At 47.6% G+C, this 21,012-nt stretch overlaps 2 protein-coding genes across 2 annotated transcripts; both read right to left on the bottom strand.

Moving 5' to 3' along the window:
• Positions 1-7,304: 7,304 nt before the first annotated feature.
• On the bottom strand, positions 7,305-10,076 carry LOC131104317 (high-affinity choline transporter 1-like). The gene is made up of 8 exons (XM_058051363.1): positions 9,893-10,076; positions 9,782-9,821; positions 9,104-9,405; positions 8,879-9,027; positions 8,665-8,808; positions 8,377-8,530; positions 8,098-8,315; positions 7,305-8,038 (listed from the first exon to the last, which is right to left on the bottom strand). Exons 1-8 carry the CDS (start codon positions 10,074-10,076, stop codon positions 7,514-7,516), a joined length of 1,716 nt encoding a protein of 571 aa, XP_057907346.1. The 3' UTR covers positions 7,305-7,513.
• A 5,797-nt stretch (positions 10,077-15,873) lies between these two features.
• LOC131110092 (high-affinity choline transporter 1-like) lies at positions 15,874-20,681 on the bottom strand. Its single transcript, XM_058062780.1, has 8 exons — positions 18,331-20,681; positions 18,147-18,263; positions 17,872-18,027; positions 17,634-17,782; positions 17,422-17,565; positions 17,151-17,304; positions 16,872-17,089; positions 15,874-16,804 (listed from the first exon to the last, which is right to left on the bottom strand). Exons 1-8 carry the CDS (start codon positions 18,551-18,553, stop codon positions 16,280-16,282), a joined length of 1,686 nt encoding a protein of 561 aa, XP_057918763.1. The 5' UTR covers positions 18,554-20,681; the 3' UTR covers positions 15,874-16,279.
• Positions 20,682-21,012: the final 331 nt, after the last annotated feature.

The raw sequence follows: 21,012 nt of genomic DNA, 5'->3' as shown, positions 1-21,012 counted from the left end.
TGTTTATTTTTAAACTTTTTTTAAACATTATAAACTTTTTTTAGTCTTTGTTAAAATACATAAACAGCACTGCCAGCTAGAGCTAGCTTTATAAACAAGTAAATGCTAAATATTTGTATGCTCTACTGAATGAATGCAGGGCTGCACGGTGGACGAGTGGTTAGCATGCAGACCTCACAGCAAGGAGACGAGGGTTCAGTCCCGCCCTCGGCCATCTCTGCATGTTTTCTCCGGGTACTCTGGTTTCCTCCCACATTCCAAAAACATGCTAGGTTAATTGATGACTCCAAATTGTCCATAGGTATGAATGTGAGTGTGAATGGTTGTTTGTCTATATGTGCCCTGTGATTGGCTGGCCACCAGTCCAGGGTGTACCCCAGCCTCTCGCCTGAAGACAGCTGGGATAGGCTCCAGCACCCCCCACAACCCTCGGGAGGATAAGCGGTAGAAAATGAATGAATATTTCTAAATGAACCACTATTGTCTTTGAATCGGTAACCGCAAATCATGATACGAATCGAATCGTTATTAAAATGCATCATTACACCCCTCCGTCTTTTGTCAAACAAACACAAAAACAGATTGTGTATATACGTATATTCATAATGTTATATTTTCTATTTTCATTTTTAATAGATGTGTCTGCACCTACTTCACCACAACAAATTCCTAGCATGTGTATGATCATAACTGGCAATAAAACACTTTCTTATCCTGATTAGAAAGAGACTTTCTACTAAGATTTTACAGGCTGGTTTAACCACAGTGCAATACCACAAAGTCTGCAATTTCTGTCAATCAAAAACGATGTGTAATTGCCCAATAAAATAAAAAGTTATTTTTCCAGTCTTACCTTTGCAAGGTAATTCCGTGAGCTCCTGTTTGGACTGTAAACCGGTTAGTACAATTTCATGAAGAACACAAATGTTTATCATATTCTTAGAATGAATGGAGACAATAACCAATGTGCTGCATGAACGCAAATCGATTCCCACATCAAAATATTGATACTTCGCTACTTCTGTCATTTGAGGAAATGTATGTATATCATTAACAGGAACACAGTGGTAGCTAAATGATTAAGATCTTGTCTAAATTATACTTATTTAATGAGATGTACTTTTTATTCTGCTTGTTTTTCATGAGAGCAGCCTGGAGGACATACAGGAAGTTAGCCAGGAAGTACTGGTGCTTCTGGCTTGGGCGGACCGATGGTCTTTTTTTAAAAGACAAATATTTGTTATTCAGCTACATAAAATGTCTAACTTAAAAAAAAAGTACAAAATATAAGGAAATAAGAATAAATCTACAAAAAACAATTACAACTTTTAGAAGTGACAGTTATTTTTCTGCAGTGCACAAATACTTCAAAAACCAACCATTTCCTCACGAGGGTCGCGGGGGTGCTGGAGCCTATCCCAGCTGTCTTCGGTCCAGAGGTGAGGTACACCCTGGACTGGTGGCCAGCTAATCACAGGGCACATATAGACAAACAACCATTCACACTCACATTCATACCTATGGACAATTTGGAGTCGCCAATTAACCTAGCATGTTTTTGGAATGTGGGAGGAAACCGGAGTACCCGGAGAAAACCCACGCATGCACGGTGTGACGAGTTGGCGATAGGAACCGGGTTCGGATCCCAGGATGCAGAGGACACCGTGTTCAGTTGCACTTCAAGTCTTTTAATTGGCTTACGTGACAACGAGGGGGTAACCAAGGACAACGGCATGTAAAAGGAACGAAAAGATGCCGCGGGTAAAAACCAGGAAATCAAAGTACAGGGATCGAGGGGGCCACAGGGCGTGCAGCAGGAGCAGTCCACGTCGACTGGAGGGCACCCGGGATAGTAGAAGTAGCCAGAAGGTCCGACGCGTGAGCATGTGGCGTGGAGACCAGAACAATAGCCGAGTACCCTCCAGTCGCCACAGGTGGGTATAAATGGGGGAAATGTAATGAGGAACAGCTGTGGCACGTCCTGTGGCTCCTCCCAAAGTGGGAGTGGAGAAATCTAAAAGGGACAACAGAATTAGTAAGCAATACAAACAAGGAGCATGACTATACCACCCAAGCTACCGAATCATAGTTCAGGTGGAGCGTGACAGTATTCCCCCCCTCCATCAATGGACGCCACCTGGCGGACCTCCAGGCTTGTTGGGGAACCTGCGATAGAAATCGGATATGAGGGTTTTGTCAATAATAAGTGATCTCGGGATCCATGATCGGTCCTCGGGACCGTAGCCCTCCCAGTCGATCAGAAACTGCGTTCCCCTGCCTCGGCGTCTTGCATCCAGGATGGACCTTACTGTGAAAGCAGGGTGGCCGTCAACCTGCCGTGCGGGAGGTGGTGATGCAGGGGGGGGATTCAGGGCGGATGAAGCCACCGGCTTGAGTTGGGACACATGGAATACGGGGTGGCGTTTGATAGATGCTGGAAGTATAAGGTGTGCGGTCACAGGATTGATCATGTGTTTAATCTCGTATGGCCCAATGAATCGAGGGGACAGTTTCCTAGATTCGCCTGCCAGGGAGATGTTGCGGGATGCCAGCCATACCTTCTGGCCAGGTTTGTAGTTCGGGGCTGGTTTGCGGTGGCGGTTGGCCAGCCTCTGGTTGCGCCTGGCGGTACGCGAGAGGGCGACCCTGGTGTTGCGCCAAACCCGGTGAGCCCGACGGAGGAAGGCAGCCAAGGAGGGGACTGTGCACTCGGGTTCCTGGGAGGAAAAGATGGGGGGTTGAAAGCCATGAACAACATGGAATGGCGAGAGGCCTGTCGCGGAGCAGACCAGGGTATTGTGGGCGTACTCTACCCAAGGGAGGTAGGTGGACCAGGAAGACGGACGCTGGTGACAAACACATCTCAAGGCTGCCCCCAAGTCCTGGTTAGCCCGCTCGGATTGTCCGTTGGACTGCGGGTGGTAGCCTGATGACAGGCTGGGTCGGGCCCCCAGGGACTTACAGAAAGCCCTCCAAGTGGCTGAAGAAAATTGAGGGCCCCTGTCAGACACTATGTCCTGTGGGATCCCGTGCAGGCGGACCACATGCAGGACCAAGAGTTTGGCCGTCTCCATTGAGGAGGGGAGCTTGCGGAGGGGGACGAAGTGTGTCAATTTAGAAAATCTGTCCACAATGGTCAGAATAACGGTAAAGCCACTAGATGGGGGCAATCCGGTAACAAAGTCCAAAGCGATATGGGTCCAGGGCCGGGACGGGACTGGAAGGGGTCGTAGCAATCCAGCAGGAGGCTGATGAGAAGATTTATTCCTGGCGCAGACTGAGCAGGCTGCGACAAAGCTCCTGGTGTCAGCATGAAGGGTAGGCCACCAGAACCGCTGAGCCAGGAGGAAGGCGGTCCGTCGAGCCCCGGGGTGGCAGGCGATTTTAGAGGCGTGAGCCCACACCAGCACCTCGGGACGGAGTGCCACCGGGACGAACAAGCGGTTGGGGGGGCATCCAGCTGGGGTGGGTGAGTCCTTGGCCGCCTCTGCCACGCGCCTCTCTACCTCCCATCGCAGGGCCCCTATGATTCGGGACTGTGGCAGGATGGTCTCTGGGAGGGAGTCCTCAACTGCGGGCGCAAACATCCTGGACAGGGCGTCCGGCTTCCCATTGAGTGACCCCGGGCGAAAGGTGATGCAGAAGTCAAACCTGGTAAGGAAGAGGGCCCACCTTGCCTGCCGGGGGTTCAGGCGGTGGGCAGAGCGGATGTAGGCCAGATTCCGATGGTCCGTGTAGATGGTAAAGGGGTGAGTGGCGCCCTCCAGCCAATGCCTCCATTCTTGTAAGGCCAGTACCACCGCCAGGAGCTCCCGATTCCCAATGTCATAATTACTCTCGGCCGGAGATAGACGACGGGAGAGGAAGGCACAGGGGTGCAGTTTCTGATCGGTGGTGGAGCGCTGGGAGAGCACGGCCCCGACCCCAGAGTCGGAAGCGTCGACCTCAACAAAAAAAGGGAGAGAGGGGTTAGGATGTACCAGTACGGGAGCGGACGTAAACAGGGATTTGAGGCGCTGGAAGGCCCTTGTAGCCTCCGGAGACCACAAAAAGGGTACCTTGGATGAAGTAAGCTTATTCAAGGGTTCTGCCACCTTACTGAAGTTCCGAATAAAACGACGGTAAAAGTTGGCGAACCCCAGGAACCTCTGCAACAGCTTCCTTGACGTAGGAGTAGGCCAGTCAACCACTGCCTGAACCTTGGCAGGGTCGGGTCTGAGTTGGCCTTTCTCCACTATAAACCCCAGGAAAGACACAGAGGAAGCATGAAACGTACACTTCTGGGGTTTGACAAATAGTCTGTTCTCCAGGAGTCTCTGGAGGACTAATCGGACCTGCTGGCGGTGTACCGAAACGGAGGGGGAAAAAATTAAAATATCGTCCAGGTAAACGAACACGAAACGACCAATCATGTCCCGCAAGATATCATTTATCAGGCATTGGAAGACGGCAGGGGCGTTAGTAAGGCCGAAGGGCATCACGAGGTATTCGAAATGCCCGAGCGGCGTATTAAAGGCTGTTTTCCACTCATCGCCCTCCCGGACACGCACCAGGTGATAGGCGCTACGTAGATCGAGCTTAGTAAACACGGCGGCCTCGTGCAGGGAAGTAAAAGCAGAATTGAGAAGGGGAAGGGGATATTTATTCCTGACCGTGATTTTATTAAGAGCACGAAAGTCGATGCAGGGGCGTAGGGAGCCGTCTTTCTTTTTGACAAAGAAGAACCCTGCCGCGAGGGGGGAAGATGATGGTCGGATGTGACCGGCAGCGAGGGAGGTGGAGATGTACTCCTCGAGAGCACGGTGTTCGGGTTGAGAGATATTGTACAAGCGTGATGCGGGGAGTGGTGACCCGGGAAGCAAATCAATGGCGCAGTCATAGGGACGGTGAGGCGGAAGGGTCATGGCCCGGTCTTTGCGGAACACGTCACTAATGGAATGATACTCCCCCGGAACCAGGGACAGGTCTGGGCGGTCAATGGTGGTTAAGCCGACAGGGGGCGCGGGGGGTAAGGCGGCACGAAGACAACGGCTGTGACAATATGCGCTCCAGTTGGAAATAGTTAACGTCTTCCAATCAAAGTTAGGACCGTGCTGGCGAAGCCAGGGGAGCCCAAGTACTAACGGCGCTGAGCGAGAGGGCATAAGAAAAAATTTAGTGACCTCTTGGTGGTTACCCGACAGTAGTAAGGATAAGGTGCATGTCTGATGCGTAATACAAGCCAGGTGGCGCCCATCAAGCGAGCGGACATTCTTGTGGTGGACGAGTTCGACTGTGGGAATTTTAAGAGAACTGACCAGTCCGCTATCGATGAAGTTCTCATCTGCCCCGGAGTCAATTAATGCAGTGATGGGAGAAACTCCCCCCGCCCAGGATATCGTACCTTCGACCTGAAGTCGACCCACCAGGGAGGATGACGTCGCCGGTGTGGTAGGAGCGGGGAGTGCCAGCAGCTGGGGAATATCCCCGGTGGAGGATGAGCGTTGACGTGGTGGGCGTACCGGGCAGCGGGAAATCATATGTGTGGGGCTCCCGCAGTACAGGCACAGCCGCAGGCGTAGACGGCGACTCCTCTCCGCCGACGAAAGGCGGCTGGCTCCCAGCTGCATGGGGACGACGCCCCCGACGTCGCCAGACGGCGCCCCGCCGCTAGAGGAGGGAGGAAGGAGCGGAGCCGGAAGAGCCCCGGGAGGTGGAGGTTGGAGCCGGCGTGTTGGTATGAGAGGCTCCGCCCTTCGCTGCGCGCTGCGCTCCCGCAGCCGGTTGTCAAGGCTAATGGATAGCGAGATTAGCTCCTCCAGCGTCTGCGTCTCATCCCGAGCGGCCAACTCGTCCTGCACACGTTGGCTGAGGCTCGCCCGGTACGCACTTCGCAGCGCCTTGTCGTTCCAGCCGCTCTCTGCCGCCAGGATACGGAAGGAGATTGAGTGGTCGGCCACTGACGCGCCGTCCTGCCGAATCACGAGGAGGCGGCTGCCTGCCTCTCTCTCTCTCACCGGGTGGTCGAATACGCTCCGGAGTTCCGCGATGAACAGAGGTAGGCTGGCGCACAGCTCTGGTTTCACCTCACACACCGACATCGCCCAGCTTGCCGCACGTCCCGCTAGCAAGCTGAGCATGTACGCCACCTTGGCTGCTTCCGTGGCATATGTGTGAGGCTGTTGTGCAAAAATGAGGGAGCACTGGTGGATGAACAACCGGCATTGTCCGAAATCCCCTTCGTACCTCATGGGGTGGGGGATACTGGGCTCCCGGGGGAAGTAGTTGGGAGGCAGCGCGCCAGCTGCGCTTCCGGCGGCATGTGGAAGAGGATCTGGCGTGGAGGTAGCGGGCCTGCTTGACAGCTGCGCGTGTAGCTCCCTAACGAGTGTGGTTAGCTCGTTAAGGGTTTGCTCGTGATGGCTTATTCGCTGGCCGTGGGCTCTGAGGGCTTGTCGCACCCCGTCGTCCTCTGCGGGATCCATACCTGACTCGGCTATTCTGTGACGAGTTGGCGATAGGAACCGGGTTCGGATCCCAGGATGCAGAGGACACCGTGTTCAGTTGCACTTCAAGTCTTTTAATTGGCTTACGTGACAACGAGGGGGTAACCAAGGACAACGGCATGTAAAAGGAACGAAAAGATGCCGCGGGTAAAAAACAGGAAATCAAAGTACAGGGATCGAGGGGGCCACAGGGCGTGCAGCAGGAGCAGTCCACGTCGACTGGAGGGCACCCGGGATAGTAGAAGTAGCCAGAAGGTCCGACGCGTGAGCATGTGGCGTGGAGACCAGAACAATAGCCGAGTACCCTCCAGTCGCCACAGGTGGGTATAAATGGGGGAAATGTAATGAGGAACAGCTGTGGCACGTCCTGTGGCTCCTCCCAAAGTGGGAGTGGAGAAATCTAAAAGGGACAACAGAATTAGTAAGCAATACAAACAAGGAGCATGACTATACCACCCAAGCTACCGAATCATAGTTCAGGTGGAGCGTGACACACGGGGAGAACATGCAAACTCCACACAGAGATGGCCGAGGGTGGAATTGAACCCTGGTCTCCTAGCTGTGAGGTCTGCAAGCTAACTACTAGACCGCTGTGCCGCCCCACTTTCCATTTTGATAAATATAATTAATAATGGTGTGACGTTATGCCATGATATGATAATGGATAAATTATTATTGGCTTCCATTGCATGTTTATTTCTACCATATGATTTCACTTCACCGCTTCTAATGTGTGTCCCCTTGTTGCCATGTCCCCAAAAGGTGCATACGCCAGTCACAAAGTGAACACCGTTGAACACATTCTTTCACATTCACATTTATTTGCATAGGAAGTTGCATAGGCAACTCTCAAGCCCCGTTTTTGTGCCTAAGCAAGTTTTAGAAATGAGGCGCTAGCACTTCTAAATCTTGGAATTTGTTGATTTTGCAACTGGGCTTCGGGCACAGGAAGATAACACTGGTCTCGGGGCAATGCAGGAGTTGAACATTTTATATGCACACATGGAACCAGTACATTAGGTACACATTCATCCGCAATTATACTGGGCCACACCTCGCAGCTCCAGCTCAGACGAGTCTGTGCCAGTGTTCGCAGATTGGCGGCGCTGCATCTCAGCAGCTACGTGGAAGACGTCCCAGCGGACAGGAAGTAGTCCACTGTTGAAAAGATGAGACGCCAGAAAGGAGAAGAACAAGATAGCAACGAGGGAGCACAACGTGGCGAAGGTCTTGACCGGGAAATGCTGCACGTGAGTCCCGTCCTCCAGAGTGCTTCCCGGGAAGATGATGACAGGCGCAAGGCCGATCAGGGACTCACCGCTCAGCAACCGAATCAGGAATCCCAGCGCGCCGCCCAAGATGGCGCCATAACCGTTGGTGATGGGGAAGAAAACAACGCAGACGAGCTGAGGGAAGATGACATTGGAGGACAATTGGAAGCCCACAAACCAGAACAGGATCACGCTGGTTTTCAGTCGAGTGAGTGCCGCCCCGGTCACGCCCACAGCAACCACCGTGAGGCGGATCACGCGTTCGATCTCTCGCTCAGAGGCCTGATAAAAGAGCACGAAAGTCACACCCCATCCTTAACTGTCTGGTTCTCACCTCTCACCTGCGGTCTCAGGATGTTCTTGTAGATGTTGGATGAGAACACGGACGCCGCGGAAAGCAGGGCGGAGTCTGCAGATGACATCACAGCAGCGGCCACGCATGCGATCCCCAGGATGGAGATGTAAGGGGGGGTGAGGTGTTGCAGCACCATGGGCAGGACCAGCGCCGCCTCCCCCCGCTCCCACGGTGATGGAGAACCGTACGATGTCGCGTTCCAGTCTGGCGGGAAAAACACTCAAGACATTTTAATACGCTTTACCCAGATGTTAGGAAGTCTTACCTGTGGACGCCGCCACCGACCCCAGAAGGACGGGAGGTATGCCGAAGATGGGGATGATGAAGGCGGTGATAATGCACAGACGCTTGGCGGTCGCAGGAGACGTCGCCGACAGCGTCCTCTGGTGGAAGGCCTGATACCCCAGACAGCCCAGCGCCTGTCAGGCAGAGAACAGGGCCCACCTTCAGTTGTTAGTCCTCAGCTTTCTTAACCGCCTCTAGGGGGCTCCACCAACAACAAGGCCTCCACACCAACCAGTGTGTGTGTGTGTGTGTGTGTGTGTCCACTTGCCGTCAAGAAAAAATTATCCAGAAGGATCCAGAAGTTGTTGGTATTCCAGCTGCCAATCCAGGGAGCGTGCAGCGTGTTGTTCATTAGTGTGGAGCCGATGTTGACCACATGTTGACTCGTCATAGCAAAAGGAACGCAAACCCACTGCACACACACACACACTCTCAGAAGCTCACACAAACACACACAGTTTGTAGCAGACAGGTGTACAGACCAGGCTGATGAAGATGAGGAGCAGCTGGATGACGTCAGTGTAGGCCACAGAGTAGAGCCCCCCCAGCAGTGTGTATGTGATGGCCACCCCCGCTGAGATCCAAACGCAAACATTGAAAGAAAGGTCCAGAACCACACTCATGGTCACACCTGTGTCACACACACACACATAGTTGCCACACCTCTGACCATGTGTAGTGCACGTGTGTGTGTGTGTGCACGTCACCCAGGCCGATGAGCGTGGTGGGAATCCAGACCACATCAAGGAAGAGCGACATCACACACAAAGCACCCGTCAGAACTTTGCCATATTTGTGCTGGAAAGGATCCATCATGGTGACGTATTGTCTTTCACGGAGCTGGCCAGCAAACATGATGCCGCCTGTTCGAGAGCAACACAGTTTTGACTCAAGTCTTGATGCGAGATGTGTTTGCTTGCTGCAAGACAGTTCTACTCTTATGTTGTTAGCCGGGCTGCACGGCGGTCGAGTGTTTAGTGCGCAGACCTCACAGCTAGGAGACCAGGGTTCAATTCCACCCTCGGCCATCTCTGCGTGGAGTTTGCATGGTTGTTTGTCTATATGTGCCCTGTGATTGGCTGGCCACCAGTCCAGGGTGTACCCCGCCTCTAGCCTGAAGACAGCTGGGATAGGCTCCAGCACCCCCCTGCGACGCTTGTGAGGATAAGCGGTAGAAAATGAATGAATGTTGTCAGCCTCGCTCCTTCTGTGAAGACCAATCAACTGATCAGTTGCTTCCAAGTTATTGATTGATTGATTGATTGATTGATCAGTGTTTGTGTGGGATGTGTAAGGAAAAGTGGTCACCAATCATAACAGAAGCGCTGTATCCAAGTCCCACTGTGGTGGCCCAGATCACGCCCATGGAGGGGGTGTACACTAACTCTGCCAGGCCCACGATGAAGCCGCCTCCTACCACTGTGGCTGCAGGAGGGAAGAAGACACAGCAGATCACCAGGAGATGCTACCATGCTACTGCCCGGAAAGAGCCTCACCCGTCAAGGAGCAGATTCCCACCAACAAGCTAATGTGCCGATTGGCCAGCAGTGACATCTCCAGGAAGGTGGTCGTATGTTTGCGCTTTTCGCTCCGGCCCTTGAAGTAAGCCCAGATTCCGATGCCGAAAACCAGCAGGTAGAAGAAGAACATGGCTATGACTCCTGGAATGTTGACGGCCATCTTGGACTAGTAGATGACTGAATGGACACAAAATAAATATTTATATAAAATACCATCACAGTCTGGCCTCTCTGACTTTATCTCCAAGGTCTCTAACATGTAATGTCCCTGTGATGTACTCCTTCCTGATCCTATCCATCCTGGTCACTCCCAGTCAGCATCCTCATCTCTGCTACCTCCAGTTCTGCTTCCTGGGGTGTTATATGCCAGGGGTGGGCATGGGAATATGGCGACAAGCTCCCATTATTTCCCATTAAATTCTCCTACGGCTTGCTCAACTTTATAGCCTTTGACATCCAAGTCCTACTTGGGGCGAAGGCGGGTCAGTCTGGGATGACAGCCCATCTAGGAGAAGGAATCTCTGATTTCAAAACCACCACTGCCTTGCGGTGAACCCTTTTTGGGAAAGGCTGTGGGAGTTAAACCCAGACAGAAAATCAGGAGACAGAGTCCCGAAGGCGGTCTAGCAACACAACGTCATTCCGGAAACTCCTGCGACGGCATTGGTGCCCAATTTGTATCGACACTTGTCATTCCCTTGGATTTACCAACTGCGTGGAGAGTGGGGGCTTGCTGCCTGGACAACAACTCTTCCTCCAAACACCTTGCCCAGGCTACGTGGAACCCCCATGACCAATAGAAATTCAACATATTCAAGATCCAGTCAATAGAAATGTTTTATTTGTTGCATATATGTGTTTTTGTCTTGGTATGAAGTTTTTTGATTGTTAGTCTGTTGTGCATATGGACAGAAATGTTTATTATAATGCACTGTTCCTGTCAAAATAAATACATTTTAAAACCAAAAGTAAAATAATAGGCCTTTTTACAAAGATTTTAGAGACTGGATTCACCACACTAGCATTATCCCACAAAGTTTTGACGCAAATTCTGTTAATCAAAAATGATTTTGTAGTGGCCAAGTAAAATAGAAAGAAAAAAAGAGAAGTTTTTATTCAGTCTTACCTGTCAACAGTAATCCTGGGAGATCCTGTTTGGACTGAAAACCAACAGTTGTAGTAACATTGAATGTTTACTTTACTGTATACCCTTGGAGTGAATGGAGGCAGGGCTTAATGTTGCATGTGTTTTGTGACTTCAAAAATGAAAATAAAATACAAATACAGTGCAACTTTAATCATTGGAGGTAATGTATTGCATATCATTAACAGGAACACTGTGAAAAATAACTAAATGATTGACATCCTGTCTAAATGATTTGAATGAGTTGGTGGGACTACCTTTTCTTCCGCCTGGGTAAGTGCGTAATACGAGCAGCCTGGAGGAAGTCTAGATTGGAAGACAGTGCTGGTTCTGCCACTGTATGATGACGCAACACTAATTCACACACCTAGTTTTTGTTTGGAGAGACAAATATTTGTTGTTAAACTATAAGATATATATAACCTGTACATTGCCACAAAAAGTACACAATATTAGGTAATAATAACAAGAAATCATCAAAAAAAACTATCACAAAAACAAATAAATAAATAAAGATATTTTATGCTCCATTCCATTCCATTGTAGTCCAAATATTTAAGTGGTAATATATAATTATTTTTTGTTTTTTCTCCTCTTGCATCATCATGTAGGATTTTTTTTTAAATATCTGCATTGTATTGTACCTATATGAGTGAGGTCAATTTTTTTTGTATCTTTTTTAACCTTTCAGTGTTTTTGTTGTATTAATAAAGCATTCCAAAAAAAACATCTGGCTTCTTACTTTCATTGCTCAAGTATTGTCTTTTTATATGTGCTTTTGGTCTTTATATATAAACTATGCTAATAAATAATACAAAAACTAAAAGTCAACCAGCAAATGGAATGATTACAGTTATAATATTTGGATGATGTAGAAAAAAATGTTAGGCTGATCTGGAGCAGGCGAGCTGCAGAGAATAAGTCACCATGGTCCAGGATAAACTTGAAGGCGAAGTTTAGTTTTGTGCAATACCCTTCAGGAGATCATTTTCTATGCCGTATAATAATGTATAATGTATATATGTAATATATATTCCCATATATATCACGCCCATATTGTTTACTCTGTGTAAACATTTAAAAATAAACTTCAAATGAGTCAGTGCCTCACCGGATGTCACTGCTGTTGACTCATTTGACCGCAGGTTCTTATTACATCTCTGAAAAACCCTGCAGTCATTTCACAAACAAACCACAAAATGATTTATAAGACACCAGTCGGGTTCAGTCAGGGCCAGCAATATCTTGACCTGAACACTATCAGAAGCACCGACCTACATTTACAACTTACAATCCAGTATTTTTTTTCCATGAAATTGTATTAATTAAGTCTTCATTTTCTGGCATGGCTGTGTACGGTACATTAAAGATAAGGTAACATGGTTTGAAAAAAATGTTTAATATATATATATAAATATGTTTTTAAAGCATTTAAGAGTAGTAATAGTTCATGTCATACATATAAAATTCAGTTGTAAAAGAAATAAGACACTACTATTTCTTTCATATGTTTCTTTCTAAAATAAAAATCTAAAAATCCATTGTTGGCGTTTGGGTGTAATACCGCAAGGTCCACTAGGGGGCGCTGGCCGCGATGATGGTATAGAGGAGGTGACAAAACGACGGAGGAAGAATAAATCCTGAAGGTGAATTTACGTCAAGTCATCTTGGATTGTCTTCCTTATTCTGTACCACAGGTTAGTACAAAGTATTATATAATTTATACTAACGGCTGTAAAGAGTTTAGAAAGTTGCTAGAGTAAACAAAATGCAAAATGTTTGTTACACAATGTGTTGTAGAACATTTGAACATTAGCGAAATGGCTAATGCTAGCAAGCCTTGATAGCATGAAGCAGGCTAATTGAAATATGTGTGGAAACAAATGGGTAATTTTTGATGTAATCATCTTATTATATCGGAAGTGTTGTTATTTTTGAGAGAAGAATATATCCTGAAGGTGTTTATATACGCCAAGTCATCAAGGAGTCAATGCAGAACCCTCTACAGGTTGTGGAGAGGCAACAGCAGTATTGTGTACATGTATGTGTTTGTTAGCTGTTTTTTTTCTCATCACAATATGATTTTCTGGCCCATATCACACTATTGATAATGTTTCTTTAATCACTCACACGGCCAGCTTGGAGGTGTACAGTAACATTAGCATTTTTCTATCTTCTGATTGGTTGATATCTGAACGCGCTTGAATGTATCATCACTATAAAACCGCCATTTTGTTTAACATGCAGTTAACATACATATGTCCTGTTTGACCCGCAGGTTACACTGTAGTTTGAGGAAACACACAGCGGTGTTGCAGTCGATGTGAAGGTGAGAACACTAGTAGGAACAAATATTGAGCAGAAATGGAGAAAGAAAAGCGTATTTTAAACGGTAAATTGAGCTTCAAAGCCCTGGCAGATTGCTCTTATTGATGTCATTGAAGTCGCCAGACTGAAGACTGAAAAGTGAGATGGTGTGTTTGGAAATGAAGTATAAGCTATAGCCTGACTGCACTACAGTCCTCGTTCTGTAAACTAACTGTTCTTGAGCAGGGCTCTACATTAAAAACCAAAATGACTTGCCCATAGGGAATCCTTAAGGTGAGAACTACTTGCCCGAACTTGCCCCATGTAAAATGAAAAGACTGCCATAATGATATTATGTAATTTTTTGTGGCATCACATGAGAATCTCAAATAAAGATGAAATGAGAGTACTACCATACTACCTTACACATAGTAGTCGTAGTAAGCAGTGATATTTATAAGTTGTGCACCACAATGAAACATTATTGAATAGACACATTTGTGTACTAGTAAAGTGTTTTTAATCCAGAAAAAAGCTCAATGGTCAAACAATAATTTGTGAAGCAAAGGTGATAAAAATCCACAGAGAAATGGAAGCGCTAGATTTTGTAGCTTGTGCAAAATCAGCACTTGGTATTGGATCTAATCGGTGGTGTTTCATTGTGACCACTTCAAATTGTCACAGCAATGTGATTCACTCACCTGTGCCATCATTTGATTGGCTGCCGCTAATAAAGTACTTGTTTAGGAGGCACTGGTTCGTCACTTTTTGCTGTTTTCCTTCAGAATTAGACGATGTTGGCAGCGACGCCATGATGGATGTTTTCGTAGTCAAACGATCGCTTATTTGTTGATCGTGAACAACGGGTATGGATAAAACGCGGACTGTGGACTTGGGACCGCGGTCTAAATAAACGATTCTGATTGGTCCATTTCAAGATTTGCAAGGATTGCTTGCAAATTACCACCAGAATTACGCAGTCCGTGTTTTACCAACACCCAACAAGAACCGCTTTACAAAAAACTCTTGGCAGGATGGCATGCCAAAGTGCTCTTGCCCGACGGGAATATCACTGATTAGATTTACTTGCCCCAATTTTGTTTTAACTTGCCCCGGGCCATCGGCACATCGTTATTGTCGAGCCCTGTTGAGCATTCAAATTTTTCCAAGTTGTCAATATTCATTTTGACAACACCCTGTTTTCATTCCGCTTAGTTGTTAGGTGTTTTGCAAAGGTTTGCAATGTTAGTCACATTATATTTCATGAGATGATTTGCTGAAAGAGTGAATAATGGCCAATTTACTTGACTAATGTTTACTTGTTGTTCATTAGCCACGTTTACATGACGAGTTTTTCTATTTCCAAATGGAATGGAAAATACATGGAAAGGAATATTCCAATCGTGCGTCTACATGCGGCGCTATAATCCCATTATATATGAATAACATTATATATTCGGATTGGCACTTTTTTTTCGGAATGAGGTGTATACAAAGGTTACATTCTTTCTGTTTGAGCAAATAACCCGAATGGAATTGGAATATTTGGGTCCAAATATATATTTGGTGCGATATTTGTGGTGAGCTGTTAAAAAAACAAAATATAAAAAATTTTTTTTTGCATAATTATGCAAATTACACTGCATTTGTAATATGTATATATTACAAATGCAGTGTTACTTGACAAAAGTTGGTGGTTAATCCATATTCATCTTAATGTAAGCTTCTGAACCAGCATGTATTTTTTTTAGTATTCATTGTCCCATCACATCTGAAACGTCACGCCCAAACTCAACCTGATGGCAGCTGACAGTGCAACATCCCCCCCACCCCTCCCCGACCTAAATAAATGGCTTGTCACCCCAAATCAACATTTTAGAAAGACATCTCCACTCACATCCAGCACACCACATCGCCCCTACCGCCCATCTCTCCTGCTGTGCCTGGTCTACGAAATTAGAGCCCAAAGTCTTGAAATTCTGTTAATCAAAAATGATGTTATAATGGCCAAATACAATATATATAAGGGTATTTTTCAGTCTTACCTGTGAAAGGGAATCCGGTGTGCTCCTGTATGGACTGCAAACTGGTTTATAAAATTACATGCAGAACTTGAATGTTTGCTCAGAATGAATGAAGATGATGCCTAATGAACGCAAATAGATCACCACCTCAAAATAGAATATTTAGCTATTTCTGTCATTTGGGGTAATGCATACCACAAACAGGAAGCAGTGAGAACTATAAGAAATGATTGAGATCTTATCTAAATGATATCTGATTGGTGGGAATTACTTCTTCCAATCATGGTTGTTTAGTGGACTATGGTCTGTTCTTAGTCAAAAAGTGTAGAAATACAAGTACTACAGTATGTAGTATTCTGGTCAATGTATGGCTGGATTGTGAAGGTAATTATTCATTATATTGTTTTAGTTTATTATACTTGTCATACAGTTTGGCTTGATTGACCCACATGCTCGGATATAGACAACACTTCGTCGCGGAACACATCAGACTGATTACTTTTATTTTAACTCATTTTACTGGTTTAGTTACACACAGACATGGAAGAAAGAGTGTCTGTGGAAAGCAGACATGCACCCCCATGAGTTACGGGATGGGGGAGAGCTTGCAGGTCAGGAGGTCACCAGCGGCGTCCAACTACAGGAGGATTGGGTGTTGTTGTCTGACTGGACAACATCTGCCGCTGTCCAGGGCGGTGGGCACCAACGGACCTCACCATCCACCATCATTGTCAACATGACCCCACCTCCCAGTAACTTAAAAGTACCACATACCAACCAGAAGTGCATCCAATTCTACACAAGTTCCCATGCCTTACTGACTTAACCGTTTAAAGTTTCAACACCCTTAACATTAGCAAGCTAAGCTGGTGGATGCTAGCTGCTCATTCAGCTTCTACTGCTCATCATGTGCTCAGAAGCATCGGTGCTGCCGTTTGCACACCCGTGCCGCTGCTGTGTGGGGTCGGCCGTCTGGGCGGTCACATGGAAGACGTCCCAGCGGACAGGAAGTAGTCCTCTGTTGAAAAGCTGAGATGTCAAGAAGGAGAAGAACAGGATGGCGGCGAGGGAGCACAGCATGGCGAAGGTCTTGACCGGGAAATGCTGCACATGAGTCCCGTCCTCCAGAGTGCTTCCCGGGAAGATGATGACAGGCACCCGCCCCATCAGCGGATCACCGCACAACAGTCGAATCAGGAAGCCCAGCACACCGCCTATGATGGCACCATAACCGTTGGTGATGTGGAAGAAGACAACACAGACGAGCTGAGGGAAGATGACGTTGTAGGCCACTTCGGCGCCCACGAACCAGAACAGGATCACGCTGGTTTTCAGCTTGGTGAGTGCTGCCCCGGTCACACCCACCACGACTACGGTGAGGCGAATGACAAGCTGAAGCTCTTGTTCAGACGCCTGAAAGCGGAAGAGCGGGAAAGTCACACCCCACCCTCACCTGTCTGATGCCCCAGCCCCGCCTTACCTGTGGTCTCAGGATGTTCTTGTAGATGTTGGATGAGAACACGGACGCCGCGGAAAGCAGGGCGGAGTCTGCAGATGACATCACAGCAGCGGCCACGCATGCAATCCCCAGGATGGAGATGTAAGGGGGGGTGAGGTGTTGCAGCACCATGGGCAGGACCAGCGCCGCCTCCCCCCGCTCCCACGGTGATGGAGAACCGTACGATGTCGCGTTCCAGTCTGGCGGGAAAAACACTCAAGACGCTTTAATGCGCTTTGTCCAGGTGAAAACAGGTCTTACCTGTGGATGCCGCCACCGCCCCCAGCAGGATGGGAGGTATGCCGAAGATGAGGATGACAAAGGCGGCGATAATGCACAGACGCTTGGCCGTCGCAGGAGACGCCGCTGACAGCGTCCTCTGGTGGAAGGACTGATACCCCAGACTGCCCAGCGCCTGTCAGGCAGATGACAAGCCCCGCCCCCCATCTTCATGTCATTTCACATCACCCCTTCATGGTAGGGAGGGGCCTTCACCAACACCAGCCCTGTGTGTGTGTGTGTGTCCACTTGCCAAAAAGAAAAAATTATCCATAAGGATCCAGAAGTTGTTGGTATTCCAGCTGCCAATCCAGGGAGCGTGCAGCGTGTTGTTCATTAGTGTGGAGCCGATGTTGACCACATGTTGACTCGTCATAGCAAAGGGAGTGCAAACCCACTGCACACACACACACACTCTTAGATGCTCACATACACACACAGTTTGTAGCGGACAGGTGTACAGACCAGGCTGATGAAGATGAGGAGCAGCTGGACGACGTCAGTGTAGGCCACAGAGTAGAGCCCCCCCAGCAGTGTGTATGTGATGGCCACCCCCGCTGAGATCCAAACGCAAACATTGAAAGAAAGGTCCAGAACCACACTCATGGTCACACCTGTGTCACAAACATACAAATTATTGCTACATTACAACCACATCTGACCATTTTTTATGCATGTGTGTGTGTGTGTGTGTGTGCATCACCCAGGCCAATGAGGGTGGAGGGAACCCACAAGACATCGAGGAAAAGTGCCGTCACACACAAAGCGCCCGTCAGAACTTTGCCATACTTGTCCAGGAAAGGATCCATCATGGTGACGTAGTGTCTTGCACGAAGCAACCCACCGAAGATGACACCGCCTGTTTGAGAGCAATACAGTTTGCTTTCCCCTCCCCCTTCCATGAGGACCAATCAGCTGCTAGGATGTGTTCTTCCAAGTTAACAATTGATTGACAGTGTTTATGTTAAATGTGGTCACCAATCAAAAAAGAAGCGCTGTATCCCAGCGTCACCACGGCAGCCCAGGCCACGCCCATGGAGGGGGTGTACACCATCTCTGCCAGGCCAACGATGAAGCCGCCTCCCACCCACGTGGCTGCAGGAGGGAAGAAGACACCAGGTCACCAGGAGATGCTACCGGGTGCTGCTGGAAAGAGCCTCACCCGTCATGGTGAAGATTCCCACCAACAAGCCAATGCTTCGGTTGGCCAGCAACGACATCTCCAGGGAGGAGGTTGCCCATTTGGTCTTTTCCCTCCGGGCCTTCAAGAAACCCCAGATTCCGATACCAAACACCATCAGGTAGAAAAAGAACATGGCAATGGTTCCTGGAATGTTTACGGCCATCTTGGACGAGAAGGTGACTGAATGGAAACAAAATAACATGAAATAAACACCCAGTACAAAAACGTCACAGCATACATTCAAGGCAGGAAGTCAAGCAGAAACTTCAACAACAGGAACGAGAACTAGCAAACAAGAGCTGTGAAAGTGGAGTGCAAGGTCTGAGCAGGAAACCACTCCGGTGTCTGGAGGACTCTGGTGGAGAAACATGGAACACCGGACATGTCATGAGGGAAGGTGGAAGATTGAGGAGCACAAAGACAGGGTTGATGATAGAGGGGCCCATCGAAGACGTCTACCGATTCGGAACCATGATAACAGGTCTGTTGCTGATTGGATTGGGCATTTTCCTGGTGTATCGCAGAATTCGTATGATGAAGGTCCACAGCTGCCCATTGTGAATGATTTGGTGGGCAAAGCCATTCACACTCTGACTGTGACTGCCAATCACAACAAGGATGCCATCTTGGTGAAGATTTCGGCTTTGCAAAAACAGTTGGATCAATGGGAAGACCAGAATGGACAATAGACTGTTCCGAACTAACCCAAACAATATTCTTAATTTGGATTTCGGCGTCCCCGCCACGGCTAACCAAGGTCGTGTTGTGAAAACAACTTCTCCCAAGACAGTGCTGCAGCGGGACGCTCTGACCCTCTATTATTTCTTCACGGACACCTGTTGTTTCTCTTCTCTGGACCCACCACCGACTTCTCCATGGCAACTGCTATGTATCGCAATGACACCCTGCGAACTGAGCTCCAGGTTGGGCAGGGGAAGCGTCGCAGGCACTCACCCCACCTCCTCATCCAACACTTTTGCCACTATATCCCCCCGGTGCGGGCATGATGGGTGGCTGCAAGTAGCCTGGCTGGTCGTATCGGCTATTTTCCTTTGTGGCGCTGGTCTTGTGTCTATGTGTGTGAACAATGTTTTTACTTGTATGTATGTAAGGTTTTTTTAACAGTCCCACACTGTGCTCCTTCATTTAAGAGTCTAGTCTTAAGAGTTCATTTAAGCGCCTTCTTGCCCCCCTTCATCGCCCAATCATCCCGTCCAGTTACCCCTTGTCTCACTGCATCGTATGTTGTATATGTTTTGTATATGTGTTCAGCAGGTCTGACATGGAACTCTTGATACTCTGTAAAAGCGACTGTTTTCAGATGGAAATATGACATTCTTTCTCAAAGGGCCATTTATGACCCAACCAAGAGTAGTTGGCACTGCATATGGACCATTGTCTTCACTGGGAATAACTTCCCAAGGCTCCATAGCTTTATAAACATCACATCCTATCAAAAGTCCAAAGTCTGCATCAATCTGTGGCAAGTCAACATTGTGACGATGTGGTCAACATTCTTGGTCCTATGCTCCGCTTGCTCCAGTCGTCACACCGATGATATAAAGGAGGCTGTGGATGAAGCTCGAGATGATCTTGAGAACTGCTTGTCACTTACTTCTTGCATCACATGCTTGTACGTCAACAGCAGACAACACTATCTTCTGGATCAACATCATTTTGGAAATGTTTTCTTGCTGTTTTTATCCATTCTTCTGTGTCATTTATGAACTTGATGAAGTGTTCATGTTCATTCTTTGGAATTCTTCAGGCAACAGCAATAACACGTCCTCATTCATATGGAATAACTCCTTCAATAGCTTTGTACATTCTATTAATTGGTCATCAATAATGTCTGGACTTTTGTTTTCCACCATAAGTCGATTAATTGTGTTCGTTGTTACTGTTAAACACGATAGTTTAGATGATCTTGCCTTCACATGCCTTCATAAGTGATCTTTCAAACCTTTTTCTGTTTTACTGTCCTCTTTTGGTCAGTTCTGGTACTCCAGCTCGGCGCCTCTGGCTCTCTGTGATGCGTCCGCCATTGTGCTCGTTAAACAGCATCCGCTTCAACAGGTGTTCATAAGTAGAGATCTATGACACAAATTCTGCTGACTTTCATAATTAGTGTCATCTGAGCGAGATCAAAATCTTGTTGTCTCCTTTCATCAAAAGCTTACCTTTCTTTCTTGTGTCCTCCACACTTGATAATGGCGGCCGTCGTCGAACTTTCCGAGCTGGTTTTTTACTTAATGTAGCGGCTATTATTTTACTTGTGATTACTTGCCTGTCCCGAAACCTTACTTCGGTTCTAACCACTTCAACGTTTTGGCATGAGGATAGGCGTTACTCTATTAGTTTACTTGGTTGAAGTCACACGGTAAACTTCACGGTGTTTCCTTCTTATTCTGTTTATTTAGCGCTTGGCAAACAAGTAGTGTGTTGGTCACGGGTGAAAAGAACTAGTTCTTTTTTGTGAACGGAATGAACAAGGTCACCGCACCTAAAATACCCGTTCAGTCCGTTTTTATTGGCTGGCGTGTCAGTTCACCGTTCCTTTTGCAGGGCGTGACTAATTATATGTCATATTTGTTTTTCATTGAGGGTGAATTCTTAGTTTTTTCTTTTTCTATTGCACAAAGCACATATTTTTTTGCATCA

Source organism: Doryrhamphus excisus, chromosome 2, assembly GCF_030265055.1.
Source record: "Doryrhamphus excisus isolate RoL2022-K1 chromosome 2, RoL_Dexc_1.0, whole genome shotgun sequence".
Taxonomy (NCBI): domain Eukaryota; kingdom Metazoa; phylum Chordata; class Actinopteri; order Syngnathiformes; family Syngnathidae; genus Doryrhamphus; species Doryrhamphus excisus.
This window is presented reverse-complemented; position numbering and strand designations above follow the sequence as displayed.